The 15,136-nt window shown below is 33.8% G+C and overlaps 1 protein-coding gene across 2 annotated transcripts in view; it reads right to left on the reverse strand.

Annotated features, from left to right (window-relative positions):
- NUP58 (nucleoporin 58) overlaps positions 1-15,136 on the reverse strand; it is a 48,263-nt gene that overhangs the window by 10,556 nt on the left and 22,571 nt on the right. For both annotated transcript variants that reach the window (XM_058437747.1, XM_032150621.2), the window contains exons 10-15: positions 14,452-14,531; positions 12,179-12,297; positions 11,701-11,783; positions 7,658-7,859; positions 2,172-2,270; positions 477-572 (exon numbers count right to left, since the gene is read on the reverse strand). In XM_058437747.1, the coding sequence (XP_058293730.1) occupies positions 477-572; positions 2,172-2,270; positions 7,658-7,859; positions 11,701-11,783; positions 12,179-12,297; positions 14,452-14,531 (679 nt within the window). The remainder of the gene's footprint in view (positions 1-476; positions 573-2,171; positions 2,271-7,657; positions 7,860-11,700; positions 11,784-12,178; positions 12,298-14,451; positions 14,532-15,136) is intronic.

Consider the following 15,136-nt stretch of genomic DNA (forward strand, 5'->3'; position numbering starts at 1 on the left):
GAGTCAAAAAATTATACCTATTTCAAAAATGAACAAGAAACTAAATTAATAATCATTTGTAAGACTGTGGTATTCTTAAAACCAGAGGGACCCTGGAATAGAAATCATTCTCCAGGATGAATTATGACAAAAAACTTAAACTTTCACAATGATGGGTTCCTTTTGCAATAATGAAGAAAATTATTTAACCATAAAGTTAGTCACTAGAGTTCAAATGAATCTCTACTGAGTTAGAAGATGTAATTAATTATTAAATCAAACTAAGAAGTCTTGTTAGAAGTATTTTACAAACCTGCCCTTTAGTTTATGAAAGAGATAAAGTAAAATGATTAGTTAGGCTTGCACACTTCAATCAGGGAGTAAAAACTGAATCAGGGAGGGAACTTTTTGGGTTACTGGAAATAACAACACATACTTTTAAATTAAATAATTTACACCTTTAAATTTGCCTGAAATCCAGGCAGAAACACACAAACCTGCACTAAGACTTCCTGAGGGTTTATTTGTTGTTCCAAATCCAAATGTGGAGGCCCCTGTGGTGCTGCATCCAAAACCAGAGCTAGTTCCAAATCCTAGTGGAAGGGTAATAGAAAAATATACAATGGCACATAAAACACAGGTTAAAGGATACGGACAAGTACAACCGAAAATCATCAGAGGTCTAATAGATACAGTGCTGAAAAACATGGCCTTATTAAGGAAATCTGCTTACTCCTTTGCATGAGACTTTTAGAAGAACTAGACTAATTCCGAAATAAAACGTTTGTATCTATTTAGACTAAGTTTGTGACCCATCAATTTTTAAAGAACAAGGCCATAAAAAAGAAATTAGTATTTTCTCTTTTAAATGTGCTAGAAAATTTTACCCATCATTCAAGTATAATTTTAGTCAGTTATAAACATTTCCACTTCAGGGGTATTTCATTTCACAAAAAAAGGACTAAATACATTAATAAGCATGACATGCACTACAATGTAAACACTAAATACTACAAGGTTATTTTACTCTGCTCTTTCCCAAAACATTTTTAACTAAGAATCTGAACCGCTGAAAAACTCTGCATAACTACATAATCAAGCACTTTAAATCTACTCAGTAACAGTAGATTCCTGCCATACTACCAGCCAGTTTAACAGTGAAAGATTGGTGGTGAGAAGATCATGGTTTTTCTCTTAATAATACTATCTTCATCATTTAAAAAAAGAAGTATTTTTCATCACACAAAGGTCATGACATTCTAAGTACTTGAAGACTAGTTTCCACTCTCCTAAGAGACAGGTGCTGTACAAATAAAGTTCAAATTCTTTTTCGGTTACTTTGCAATAGCTTATCTAAAATACTGAGTGTGACAGTATCATTGCCTGTAACAGTAAGAAATGTGATGGCAAATTAATTATAGATTATAGGAATTATGCTATCTGCCATGATTCTAATAATTCCTAATTTAGAACAGAGTCTATATTAAACAACCGTAATAGCTTATAGGTCTCCCATCTTATATTTTAGTGGAAATAAGGGCAACAACTTACTCATTACATTATAATGTGCCTGTGAAAACATAACCAACTTTCAGTTATCCATATCAAAGAATTGTGAATGCATTTGTATTTAGCATTATGTTTTTGCAGAGGACTTACCTTACTAAACTTATGAAAGTATTAAAATAAGCTTAATTGCTTATGTAAACAAGTATGTATATAGGCAAATTTGCCAAATGTGCTTAGAAATGGACATGAGTTGAGCTGTTCAATTCATAATAATTTCCCTAAGTACTCATTTTCAGAAAAAGAAGATACTGATTAAGAGAATGTATATCATCCAGAAGTAGTTCAGACTCCAAACTAAGACTATTAATTTTAAGATTTTTAATTAAGATGATTAAAACTAAAGAATTCTCAAGTTCATGTGTCAGCATATTGCTTTGAAAACATGAACATGCCTACCACTTAATTTTAATACTTTATATTTGCTATTCACAGAAGATGGAAGGATTCTTTAAGTTCTAAATCTAGTATTAGAAAGCAATAATTATGTTTGAGAATCGTTTTTGCCAGATGGAACCTTAACTTCCAAAATAGCAGCAGATTCTCTTAGAAATTTTTTTTTTACAGACTAGTATCAATTCAAATATATAATAGTTCAATGAAATATTAGAAAAGTTAAAGTGTACCTCCAAGGTTTGAAGAACCTAAGCCACTTGATTGCAAGCCAGTGCCAATACCTGAGCCGAATGGCGTTCCAAAACTAACTCCCAGAGATGGCTGTGGCCCTGGTATAAAAAAAAAAAAAAATGGGGGGGAAAAAAAAACAAATTTGCCTTACTCTTTCAAGATTAAAGATTCTTTATGAAATTATTTTTTAAATGAACAGTGATTACTTTTAACTGATTCCATTTGTTAAAACTTAGTTTTCAGGATGTCTCTCCAGTCTAACTTATCTATCCAAACTGATTTATCTATCTAAAAATTAAAAAAAGATTTTAAAAAAATTAACCTGCTCAGAACTAGACAATTAAAAGAGGCTTACCGCAATGAAAGATAAATGTTAGTTTAATCTACTAAATAATTTGAAATCTTTAATGTATCATAAATTATCGTTCCTTTAGATTGACTTCTAGAATTATTTTAGATCTCCTCACTTGTTTTCTGGTAAAACTAGTTGGTATAATCAGTAAGCGGTTTTTACTTTTTTTAATCAAGCTCCTTAGTGTTAGAGTCAAGTCTCAACTGATCAAGAGAGACTGACACTAACATGGCAAAACTATCATGTTATTTCATAAGAGTAAGTACCCAAAAAACTAGGCATGATTTCTCATATGAAATATAAATGATATACAATAAGTAGATAAAAAACAAGACAATGTTTTATTTTATTAAATTTATTGTTCATTGTAAAGCAAATCAATTACACAGTAACATGACAATTCCAACTTGTTCACAAAAAGTGATAATTGAGTTCTATTCTTAAGCTCTGCTACATTACACCACTTATCACCTGATTAAATAAAGTAATGAACATTTACAAAGGCACCGCTGTGTACCTTGACAGATTCAATACATTCAAGATTTCAATTCAGAAGTTTCTTTCCAACGTTTTGGAAAATGTACTCAGAAGCAGAACGATTAGTCATCCTTTTCCCACTTGTTACTTTAAAGATTTTGGCTGAGTTTGTTTGGCAAGAATAGCATCAAACTTACTAGCCTCTCTTTTAAACTACTATTTTTTTTTTAAACTAAGCAGAATACAAAAATCTAAAAATCTCTCATTTGGATAAATAATTTATGAAAATTATTCAATAAACTTCATAGTACAATCTTCAGTATTGTCTTTTTCAAGCACAGTGATCAGTGCATCTCAAAGATGAGGGAACTGTCAAAGTAATATACACACTAAAATTTAAATTTTTAAAGAAATCAAAGCCTTCAAGTTATCCAATGAAGAATGAGGTTTGTATATTGAAAAGGTAGTGTAAAATTATAAAGCATTTAAAGAAAAACAACCGAGGAATTACATTTCGCTACACTGGGACAGAAACTGGACTTTTCAAATAGCTTCTACCCAGAAAATAAACAATAACTAATAGCAGCCAGAATTCTTATACTACTATTAAAAAAATAATTTAAAATTTTACATCCAGTTTGAGATCAATTTGAGAATAAAATACCTGCCTAGCAGCTCTTTTGTAAAATGTTACTATAGGAAAAAGAAACCAAGCATATTATTATACTTTGATTCCTAACAAAAAACATAAAAAACACATGTCCAGTTTCTTTAACATCGAGAGACTTGTGTGTCACAGGTTAATAGGAGGCACTGCTGGTGGAAGACCCTAAAGAATAATGCACACCACAGCCCTCAGCCTTGTAAGTCATAAGAGTTACTCAAATAGCATGCTTTTTGTTGTGTGTGGGTCTGTTGTTAAGAGCAACAGAACATAAGGTTTTTCTAATCATCAATATTCAAGAATATAATCAAGAACTCATATCTAATGATGACAAGACTTTCCATTGCACATCAGATACATGATATTTTTAGTTTGGTACCTTCACACAAATTCTGAAGGCAACATCATTTATAAAACTCGTAGGCAAATGTATAACATTTTTTAATAGTAAAAACTCATGATAAATATCTCCCATGCCAAAGTATTAGCATATATTACACTCTGGCCACCATATATATTAGTTTCACTATTAGAAAGCAGTCTAAATCCTTCAGGCAAAAGTTACGTAAACAATTCAAGAAGTCTGCTTTGAAATTTGAATAGTCATTCAATGAGAGGTTCTTATTTCCATAAATAAAATTAAGTTTGTAGTGATATATACCAATGACTGACCAAAGTGAAATCTTCATGTAGAGTAACATTTTACAAAAGTTACCATAGAATATATTCACACACAACAAAACCAGGTTTAGCACTGTAATTTATATTTTCCAGAATAAATTCTACTTTCTTAAAAGTAAAACTGCATTAACAGAAAAAGGACTAAAGTGCTAAAAATATTTTATAATTTTCCATGATCACCCCAAATGCCTAATGTAATTAGTATGGTTATTTCTAAGTCACATTTTAAAATAATTTTTCTTTAAAAAACCTAAAATGCGTTTTCCCCAGTTTGAAAAATTTTACTCTTACTGATTTAATGGGGAATGTTCCTTTGGTTATTAAATACAACAAAATCACAAAACCACAAGAAACTAAGATGAAATACTTAATGTTTCCTATTTAACACTACACCTTAAATGTCCAAACCTACACTAAGCTAAAAAGTAGGAATTCCTAACAAAACGTCTTGGCTCTCCTTAAAACAGCAGCTAAGTCACATAAGAAAGTCTTATTATGTAAACATCAAGAACTCTTAAAAGTGTCAAAACACAATAGCAAAACTCAATCCCAGGTACATTGCTAAAAAACCTATCCTAAATTAAAATTATACTGAAAAGCCTAATGTAAATGTCTTCAGTTTTTCAGGAGGCTTGGGAAGCACTTATAGACAAGTGTCAAGTTCTGCCAACATGAAACTACGTTATCCACGTACTGATGCTCATGATTTCATACACAAATAGCCTGCTGGATTTTCAATTCTCTGCAGCCTTCAGAACAAATAACTGTAAATCACACATGCCTAAACCCTAGTATATTTTTTCATTAAAAAAAAAATTGAAGAAGGACAAAGAAGTCGTTTAAGTCTATTCCTCCTCCTCTGAGAAAGATACAGAAGCCACCTTCAGAAGGCAGCAGTCTAAGAAACTATTTGCTCTGTGCCCATATTCATGTTAATAAAAATTTTATATGCAAATAAAAGCAAAACCCTTCTGATAACTCAAATCTTCTATAGATCAACAGTGATGTATAAAAACAATGCATAAGCTCTCTCTACCTTCATCTAGATGGTCTAAAATTTGTTACTGGCACTTAAAAACAAAGATTTCACAGAAGTCACAGGGCATAAGGGATAACTTACGGGGTACAAAACACCATTCAATAAATAGGGACATTTCTAAATGTATCTAACAGAGCTCATAAATCTCACATCATGGTGACATGACTAAAATAACGAAAATCTTGACTGGGAAGGCCTGGGAGACCTTTAGAGAAACAAAAGGAGAAAGAAAAGATAATGTAAAATTGTTATCACTGTTGTTTAGCTTCTCAGTTCTAAGAATTCATACAATTCAAAGTGAAAACACTGTAAGGTTGTTTAGGTTAATAAATTATAATTTCTGCCATCTGATTAGAAAGCCCTTATGTGGACTTCAAAGTTTCAGGGAAGAGTGAAGGCAGTCAATTTCCCCAAAGTCTGGCAAAAGTCACAGACAAAATTAAAGTCTATGAGCAAAAGGCTCCTCAAGAATACTCCAGATTAAGCTAATATTCTCAACCACCACAGAGGGCAAAGACCAAATTTATATTGTCTACCTTTGTATTCCTCGAGCCCAGCACATAGTAGGCACTCATTTAGAGAATGAACACACATCTCCGTAAGTCCACGAGCTCAAAATGTATGAGTGAAAACCTATGAATTTCTCAAAATAATAGTCTATAGATAAGAAAGTTACACACACACACACACACACACACACACACACAAAAACCCTTGACAGGAGGTTCTGCTTCAAGTTTAGGTATTTATCATAGAATATATTCACTTACAACATAACTTTTTATATAACTGATATTTCTCAAGTTTTATTTAATAGAATGGAAATTCACTATGTTTAAAGAACACTTAACCAAATCTACACTTATCTACTTTAGGATTAATACTGGCTCTAAAAAGTAAACTAGTACTATGGTTGGTTTGATTAACTGGTTAAGTAATCATGAGAGCTGATGGTCATAATTATGCGATTGATTCCTTTTAAGAAGAAATATCAATCCTCAAAGGAATCAATCCCATAATGACTTTTTCCCTCCATAACTTGAAAATGCAATCCTACACTCCAGCCAGCTAGAGAGCTACCAGACAGTGCTCATGCAAGCCACTATTCACACGGGTCCAGCCACGGGATATGGAGGATTTGGCATAAATCTATTATCAACCCTTTACTTATGGCAAGTCAATTCTGTCATCTCCAAATGTGAAGAACAATTTTTTAAACTGCCAATAGTGAAAACCAGAGAATGCTTCCCTAGTATAGGTAGCTTGAATGCAATCTAAATATGTATTAATTTTTTTTTGCATTATAATGTACTACTGGACTATATGGAACTCTCAGAAAGACACATGCTATCGAATAATAAGCATTACTAAGAAATTTATGAATGATTAAAATAAAAAAATCAGTATCAATTAAGACTATTTTTCCATGTCGAGCTTTAAACAGGACAAAAGGGATGCAGGATTAAGATAATTATTAACCTCCGAAAGACACAGGACCAAATAAAACACTGTAGAATGACCACAGAAAATGTTTCTCTAATTAGAAGTGTAACTAAACCAAGGAATAAAATAATATGCTTTCCATGTCATCAATTATTTTCATCTGTTCAACTTCCCAGTTGCTCCTTAATGTGCAATCCACATCTCAAAACATCTTTTTCCTGCTCTTGCTGTTCTGTTCACCTTGAAGAGGTATAATTCTAGCATGTATCTTCTTCAAAATTTGGTTTAGAGGGCTTGTATTCTGTTTACAGTCAACATACATACAAACGAGCCTACTGATCTTCAACATACCTTCAGTCAATAAAAGCATACTTCATCCTGAATGTGGGTATTTTGTAATCACTATGTATGAGGAAAATGAGAATGCACCATCTATCAGTATCATATATGAAAAATCCAACGAATGGATGGATGATCTCTGACTTTAAAACAATAAATGGTACAATCATGATTTCAGAATCTAATGTTATTCTTAAATGTAATTCACTAGTGAAACACCATGTTTTAAAGGGCATTTATAGCAATACAGCAAATAACATTAAGTAGATTCACAATATTCAATATCTAATTGATGTATAATTATTGCTAAGACTACCCTGCCTTTTTTATCAGGTATGTTTATAATTGTGTCCATCACAATTTTAGATTGTATTGGAACAGCTACTCATAGAAATTTCTTCAGTGCTCACACAAATGGAAGACTTATAAAAACGCACATAAATGTTCTGCATTGGAACAGTAAGAAGCTATAACTTGAATGCGTTCAGACCTGTAGCAGGCTGTTGCTGCTGTGTAAGTGTTGCAGCCATGGCAACGGCTGCTGCGTTTGGCATGGTGCTGAAAGGGGTGGGTCCAGTAGTAACTCTGGGTGTGTTCTGCCACTTCTTGGCTTCTGCTCGCCTTGTTTCAAACACATCAACAGCATCTCCCAAGAACATTTTCCTGTAGCCAAGGTACTGTTCTTTCAGAACCTAAAAGAATAAAAAATAAACAAACAAAATGGCTAAATGAAGTTCCACATTGACTATGGTAATACGTGGATTAATATAACCATAAGTTACCAAAGACACTCCCAATATTATACATTCAATCCAAACTGCAAATTAGAGTGCTAATAATGCACTTTGGTGTAGGAAGTGATGAGTTCAAGAGTTCTACTGCTCCCTTGAATAGTTTACTCCCTATCTTTACAATATGCTTCCTAAAATATTGTCTTTGTGAGGCCTTGTTTAAAATAAATCAGCTAAGCTTTTAGACAAGAGTAATATTTAAATACTCCATCAATGTGCAGATGGATGGATGAAAAGAATTTAAAAATAAATATTCCAGTTTTTCAAGAAACTTTCCCCTCAAATGTCCAACCTTTACAGCCTTTTGATTAAAACAGTTTAAAAAAAAAAAGAAAAAAAAGTCAGCACTAAATATATATACTTTCAAATACATTTTTTAGAAGGCCTGGGTAACACATGCTAAAATAAGGTGTTGCACCTCAGCAGTGCTTGGAGGGTATGATGAGGGCTTCTACTTTATTGCTATTATTTGACCATTGTACAATGAGACTTGATTCATGTTAAAGTTATGAACCCAACCACCCGCCTCAAAAAAAAAAGTGAGTTTATAACTCCAGAGTAAGAAAAATTCCCAAGTTCATAAAGTGAGCTGCTTTTACCCAATGCAGCATCTGCCTTGATCAAGGCCATTAACAGCAACAATTCTGTTTCACTTAAAATTATTTTATGCTTTCATTGAAGATTTAGCCTAATTTAGATAGGTTTTTAACCACTTTTTGAAGAGACACAGATTTTTCATATTTCTTACATTTCTTAGCGGAAATTAGTAAACATTAGGTTCTGATCATAACAAGTACAGCACTTAAAAATCTTACTGTTGTTTACAGTATTTAAAAGCTATCATCGCCCTTTTTGTGTGGATGTCAGTGTTTGATGTTCCAATTCCAAACTTTGCTACATTTATGATGTATTAAAAAAGGGGGCCTGCCAAGAACTGGATATTGGGGAAGATACAAAGCCAGAATCAAGATATATGATGTAAGAAAAACAAGCACTACCGATCTCTTGCAAATCCACACCCTTCCTTTTCCTGGGCAAGCATCAGTATCCCATAAATTTTAGTTCTACTTCAGATAATGGAAAATGATGATACCCTTTAGAAACTTAAGACCATTAGTTAAAAGAAACAGGCTGGCTCCCACCTATAATCCCAGCCCTTTGGGAGGTCTAGGCAGGAGGACTCCTTGAGGCCAGGAGTTAAGATCAGCCTGGGCAAGACAGCAAGTCCCCCTCTCTACAAAAAGTTAAAAAAATAGCTAGGTGTGGTGGTGCATGTCTGTAGTCCTAGCTACTCAAGAGGCTGAGGCTGAGGCGGGAGGATCACTTGGGCCCAGGAGATTGAGACTGCAATGAGTCATGATTACGCCACTGCACTCTAGCATGGTCAACAGAGCAAGCCCCTGTCTCAACAAAACAAAACAAAACAAAACAAAATAATAAAACAAACAAAAACCTTGACATCAGCCGTGATTTATAAAACAAATTGCTAAAACTTCCAAATATGTTAATGTTCCTGAGGCCTGGCTGGATAAGATAGCTAATGCCTGTTTCAACAGATTACCTAATGAAAAACAAAACGAACAAAAAAATGTCTTGTGAGAGTTCTACAAGAAATAAAGAAACCTAGAGCTTAGTTTGCTCACTAAATAAGCTAAAAGTAACGGCAACATACCAAGTTTGATTATAAAATAATCTTTGGTTCTTGGGAATATCCTTTTGTTCTTGGGTTGCTTAAAGAGTAGGTTAAAATTTCACGTCTACAACGTTTATCTGAAGTGATCTAGGGCAGTTTTATGTGGTCTTGGTCTCACTGTTTTATGGTCATATTACCAAAAATGATATATTTTCCAAACCAGAGAGGAGAAAGTGCTGTTAAAAAAAATGTACATTTACACCTGGCATTTGCTCTGAAATACTTCCGGGGGGAAAAAAAGCATCTTCTGTGGAGCATTGATAAAACAAGTTCAGCAGGGTTTTGATAATGGTTGAAGTTAGGTAGTCATACCTGGGCATTCATTATAATGATAGCCTACTTTTGTGTATATTTGAAAGATTTCATAATAAAAATTAAGGAAAAAAATTCTGCGCAACGGACTTCCAAGTGCCATATATTAATTTTATTAAAAAATTAAAGTAACATTTATTATAGACTAATAAAATTTTTTTAAATCTGATAAAATTCCTCCTTTAGAACTAAATTTAAAGATTTGGGTTACAGTTTTAAATCTACTAAAGCAAAAGGTCTAAAGTGCACTACCATTTCAAAAATGGTGTAATTTAAATGGTTAACTTAAAAAAATTCTGTTACTATGCATGAGATCAAAATAAAAATGAAAATGTTGATAATTCCAATTAAACTCTCTTCTACACAGTTGATAATTTATCTAGACTCAGGTTCTGCCGCTTGAATTTTAAAGGTATTTTGGACCACATACACTCTAAGATTAAAGAGTTTAGTTACATTTGCTCAGTTAGAAAAGATGTACTTACCTTGAACATTTCACTTAAATACATTTTTAAAACTAACGTTATTATATGAGAGTCAAAATATTCAGGCTGGGTGCAGTGGCTCATGCCTGTAAATCCTAGCACTTTGGGAGGCCGAGGAGGGAGGATTGCCTGAATTTAGTAGGTCGAGACCAGCCTGTGCAACATGGCAAAACCCTGTCTCTACAAAAATACAAAAAATTAGCCAGGCGTAGTGACACGTGCCTGTAGTCCCAGCTACTCAGGAGGCTGAGGCATGAGAATCACTTGAACCCAGGAGGTGGAGGTTGCAGTGAACCAAGATCATGCCACTGAACTCCAGCCTGGGCGACAGAGCAAGAGTCTGTCAAAAAAAAAAAAGCGGGAGTCAGTCTAAATATTCAGTGATATATCATTTTATTTACATTATTTAATAAACACAAAACAGTTCCCTGTGTTTAGAAGGGAGAAATGTTGTAAGCAGGTTTTTAATACAGTGGCCAATAAACACTTAAAACACAAGATAAAATTAAGGTAGTTCAAAATCATTTGCTACTAAGAATGCTTATTTTTCCTTTTTCTTTTGTTTTTTTTTTTTGAGACGGAATCTTGCTCTGTTGCCCAGGCTGGAGTGCAGTGGTGTGATCTCGGCTCACTGCAACCTCCACCTCCTGGGTTCAAGCAATTCTCCTGCCTCAGCCTCCCAGGTAGCTGGGACTACAAGTGCCCGCCACCACACCCGGCTAATTTTTGTATTTTTAGTAGAGACGGGGTTTCACCATATTGGCCAGGCTAGTCTCGAACTCCTGACCTTGTGATTCGCCCGCCTTGGCCTCCCAAAGTGCTGGGATTACAGGTGTGAGCCACCGTGCCCGGCTAAGAATGCCTATTTTCTACAGTGCTATTTATAGTGGTAAAGAAATAGAAACCACCTAAATATCCAACAGAAAATGGGTTAAACAATGTACATACAACAAACTCCTGCGTTAACTATTAAAAATGATATTCAAGAAACATGTATTAACATAGAAAGTTATTCACAATGCACTGCTTAAAAAAAGTTATAACAACAGACTGTACAGGGTACTTGGATCTTTTTCAAAAGAACAGGTATCAATCGTTATGTCTGGGTATGTTATGGATTAGAGTAGTTTTCATCTTTTCACTTATATGTAATTTTAGCTATTTCTGTATCAAGCAGGGACACATTTGTCCCCAGATAAACAAATACTTGGGTCTACATATCCAGGTAGATAAATGGGCAACGAAAACTTACCTTTACATTTTCATGAATAGACTGAAGTTGTGCCGCTAAAGCTACAAATGTTTGATAAATTTTCTGCATAGCCATTGACAAATCTATAAAAGAAAATTACATTATCACCCAAATATATACATATATATAGCACAATCCATTTTATTTTTCTATTTGAGTCCAATTTTTGGCATAGTTAACGTGTAGGAGAAAAAACTCTATCAATGTTCTCATGGCTAGAGAACATACAGAGTAGCAGACTGAGAGGTCTACAAAAGAAATCTGGGGGGAAGGCCCTAAGATTTCAGCCCTTGTTACCACAGTAACAATTCATATAATAAAGCATATTATATTTATAGGGAATAAAGGAGTAGTAAATGACTTTTAAGGAAATTTTCTTAAAGGGGCTACCAGTAGTTATCCAGAATACCTATTATATAACCACATCTATCTCCTACAAACAAAAGTTCAAAAAAAATTACCACAGTAAGCATGTTACCTTGAGGGGTTATATGTGAATTATTTGCTTGAGTGGCAAGATGGTTTTCTAGTTCTTCAATCTGCTGCCTGTACTGCTGAAGCTGTACCTCAAATTGCTGAACCAAGATTCTGAAGTAGCTTTAAAAAACATTTAAAAAGTCAGATCAAATGTTTTTTTAATTTGGAGTGACAAATCCAAATTAAGGAATATTCTGCAATAATTTAATAGTCTTCAAAAGTATCAAGGTTATCCAAGGAAAGGAAGGACTGAATAACTGTGACCAGAAGAGATTAAGGAGAAATTACAAATGCACTGTGAATCCCAAATAGGATGCTGAAACAGAAGTACATTAGTGGAAAAACTGGTTGAATTGCAGTAAGTTTAGTAGTTTAGTTAATAATATTGTAACAATTTTAGTTACCTGTTCTTGGTAATTATACTATAGTTATAAGTTAACATTAGGGGAAATAAAGGAAGTGATATAAATAAATTCTCTGTACTACTATGTTGGAAGTTTTCTGTAAGGTTAAAATAAATTTAAAATAAAGTAGAAACGTCTACCAACCAGATTTCAGAATTAAGAATTTATAGTTATCAATGAAATTTATAATCTGAGAACACCATAGTATACTACAATAATTACACATGTAATTATTGCTACTTTTCTAATAAATTTACCCACAGCGAGTGCTAGATAGATTAAAAAAAAGAAAGTATCTTGAATAGTATACAAACGAATCTGAATGTTTTTCAGTAAAAAATGGGCAACCATGAATGCATTTTGCAAAATTAGTTCTGATGGCAGTATTAAGTACAAGACAGAGGGATAAAATAGTAGAGGAAGTCCAGTGAGGAAGCACATCCAATGCCAATCTGAGTAAGACGAATATCATGGGCATTATGAATTTCCTGAATTTGAGAACTGTTAAGTATGAGAATATCCTTATTTTTAAGAAATACCCACTGAAGTACTTTAGCATAGTGAACATTATCTCTGCAAATAACCCAAACTGTTTGGGGGAGAAATGTATACATACATATAGAATGTGAGGAACAAAAATATGGTAAAAATGTTAGTATGTAGGAAATTGGAATGAAAGGCATACAGGAATTTTTAGTTCTCATCTTGAAACTTTTCTGTAGACCAAAATTGTAATAAAAAACTAAAAGAATAAAATAAGTAAGGGGCCAGGCATGTTGGCTGACATCTGTAATCCCAGCACTTCAGGAGTCTGAAGCAGGAGAATCACTTTAGCCTAGGACCAGCCTAGGCAACACTGTGAAATGTCATCTCTACAAGTTAATTAATTAATTGTGAAAGACCAGGAATCAAACAGACCCCCATCACTCAACTCACTTTTGCATACCTCAGTCTCTTTATCGCTAAAACTGGAATAACAACAGCTACAGAGATCTTGTGAAATATGAAGGTAAAGCATGTATAGTCCTAAGCACACTGCATGGGAAATAGTAAGCATTTGGTAAACATCAGTTATTATTATCTTCATCAACATGGAAGGACATAAAAAGAGAGACAAGATATATTTTACACGTATGGAAACCAAATGTATATACAAGCTGAGTGATGTGATTACAGGTTGGTTTTTTCTTCTACTTATCTATATTTTCTAATTTTTCTTTTTTTTTTTAATTTGCATTTTTTTTTTTGAGACGGAGTCTCGCTCTGTCGCCCAGGCTGGAGTGCAGTGGCGCAATCTCGGCTTACTGCACGCTCCGCCTCCCGGGTTCATGCCATTCTCCTGCCTCAGCCTCTCCGAGTAGCTGGGACTACAGGCGCCCGCCACCACGCCCGGCTAATTTTTTGTATTTTTTTAGTAGAGACAGGGTTTGACCGTGGTCTCGATCTCCTGACCTCGTGATCTGCCCGCCTCGGCCTCCCAAAGTGCTGGGATTACAAGCATGAGCCACCGTGCCCGGCTATATTTTCTAATTTTTCTTCCAGAACATGTATTACCTATGTAAACGAATAATGGTAATTTTCCATTACCAGCAAAATTTAATAAAATGGAGCAGACTCTGTAATATGTACATGAAGTATAAATGCATAATAGTGGTGAAAAGCTCAGATCTTAGCCTTCACTTACCCTGCAGTCAAATGGTGTTAATGGAGATAAACCTTTTTAGGGTTATTATGAAATTTAAAATCCATGTAAAGTGCTTATTGGCTCAGCCTTTCCACATAGTATACTAAAAATATTTAGTTTGTATGCTATTATTACTGTTCTTTCTGAAAGTGAGAAACACTTGTTTTTAAAAATCCAGCAACTTACTCAGCAGGAGCTGCATATTCATGTTGAAGTCCAGGTGGTGTCTTCTGGGTTCTTAAAGCTATTTCAGCATTCTTTAACTCCTAATATACCAGAAGATTTAAAAAAAAAAAAAAAAGCCAGTTAAGAGTTATGTTAAATATTCAGTCTCTGGACTGAAACTTCAAACAATTCCTTGGAGGTTCATGCTATAAGAACATATTATGGATGAAGCTGCTTCACAAGTTGCTAAAACCTTTCAAGAGCAGACAAATTACAGTTTTAACAAACTTCTAAAGAGCTGTAGATCTATTTTTAAAACTATGGATTTCTGTAGGATTCATGAAGTGAATTCATTTACAGCGTAAAGATTATATTACTACTTAAAATCTTTAATATAAATGCAGAAAATACTTTTTTTTAAAGGCAGGTAGTAATAATAATGTTGAGGCTCAGACAGGCACAATTAACATTTGGGTGCTTGCTATGTACCAAACACTATGCTAAAAGTTACTTCTCAAGGACAACATTACAATGTAGGGAATGTTTCTCTTTTTATAGATGACGAAATTGATTTACAAAGCCATTAAGTAACTTGCCCAATATCATGTTGCTAGAAGACCGGAGAACTAGATCTTTTAAAGCTTACACACTCATCCATTCTTATACTGCTTTCTACAATTCCAGCCAATGTTTTTTCAAGATTAGT

Source organism: Hylobates moloch, unplaced genomic scaffold (assembly GCF_009828535.3).
Source record: "Hylobates moloch isolate HMO894 unplaced genomic scaffold, HMol_V3 SCAFFOLD_4, whole genome shotgun sequence".
NCBI lineage: Eukaryota > Metazoa > Chordata > Mammalia > Primates > Hylobatidae > Hylobates > Hylobates moloch.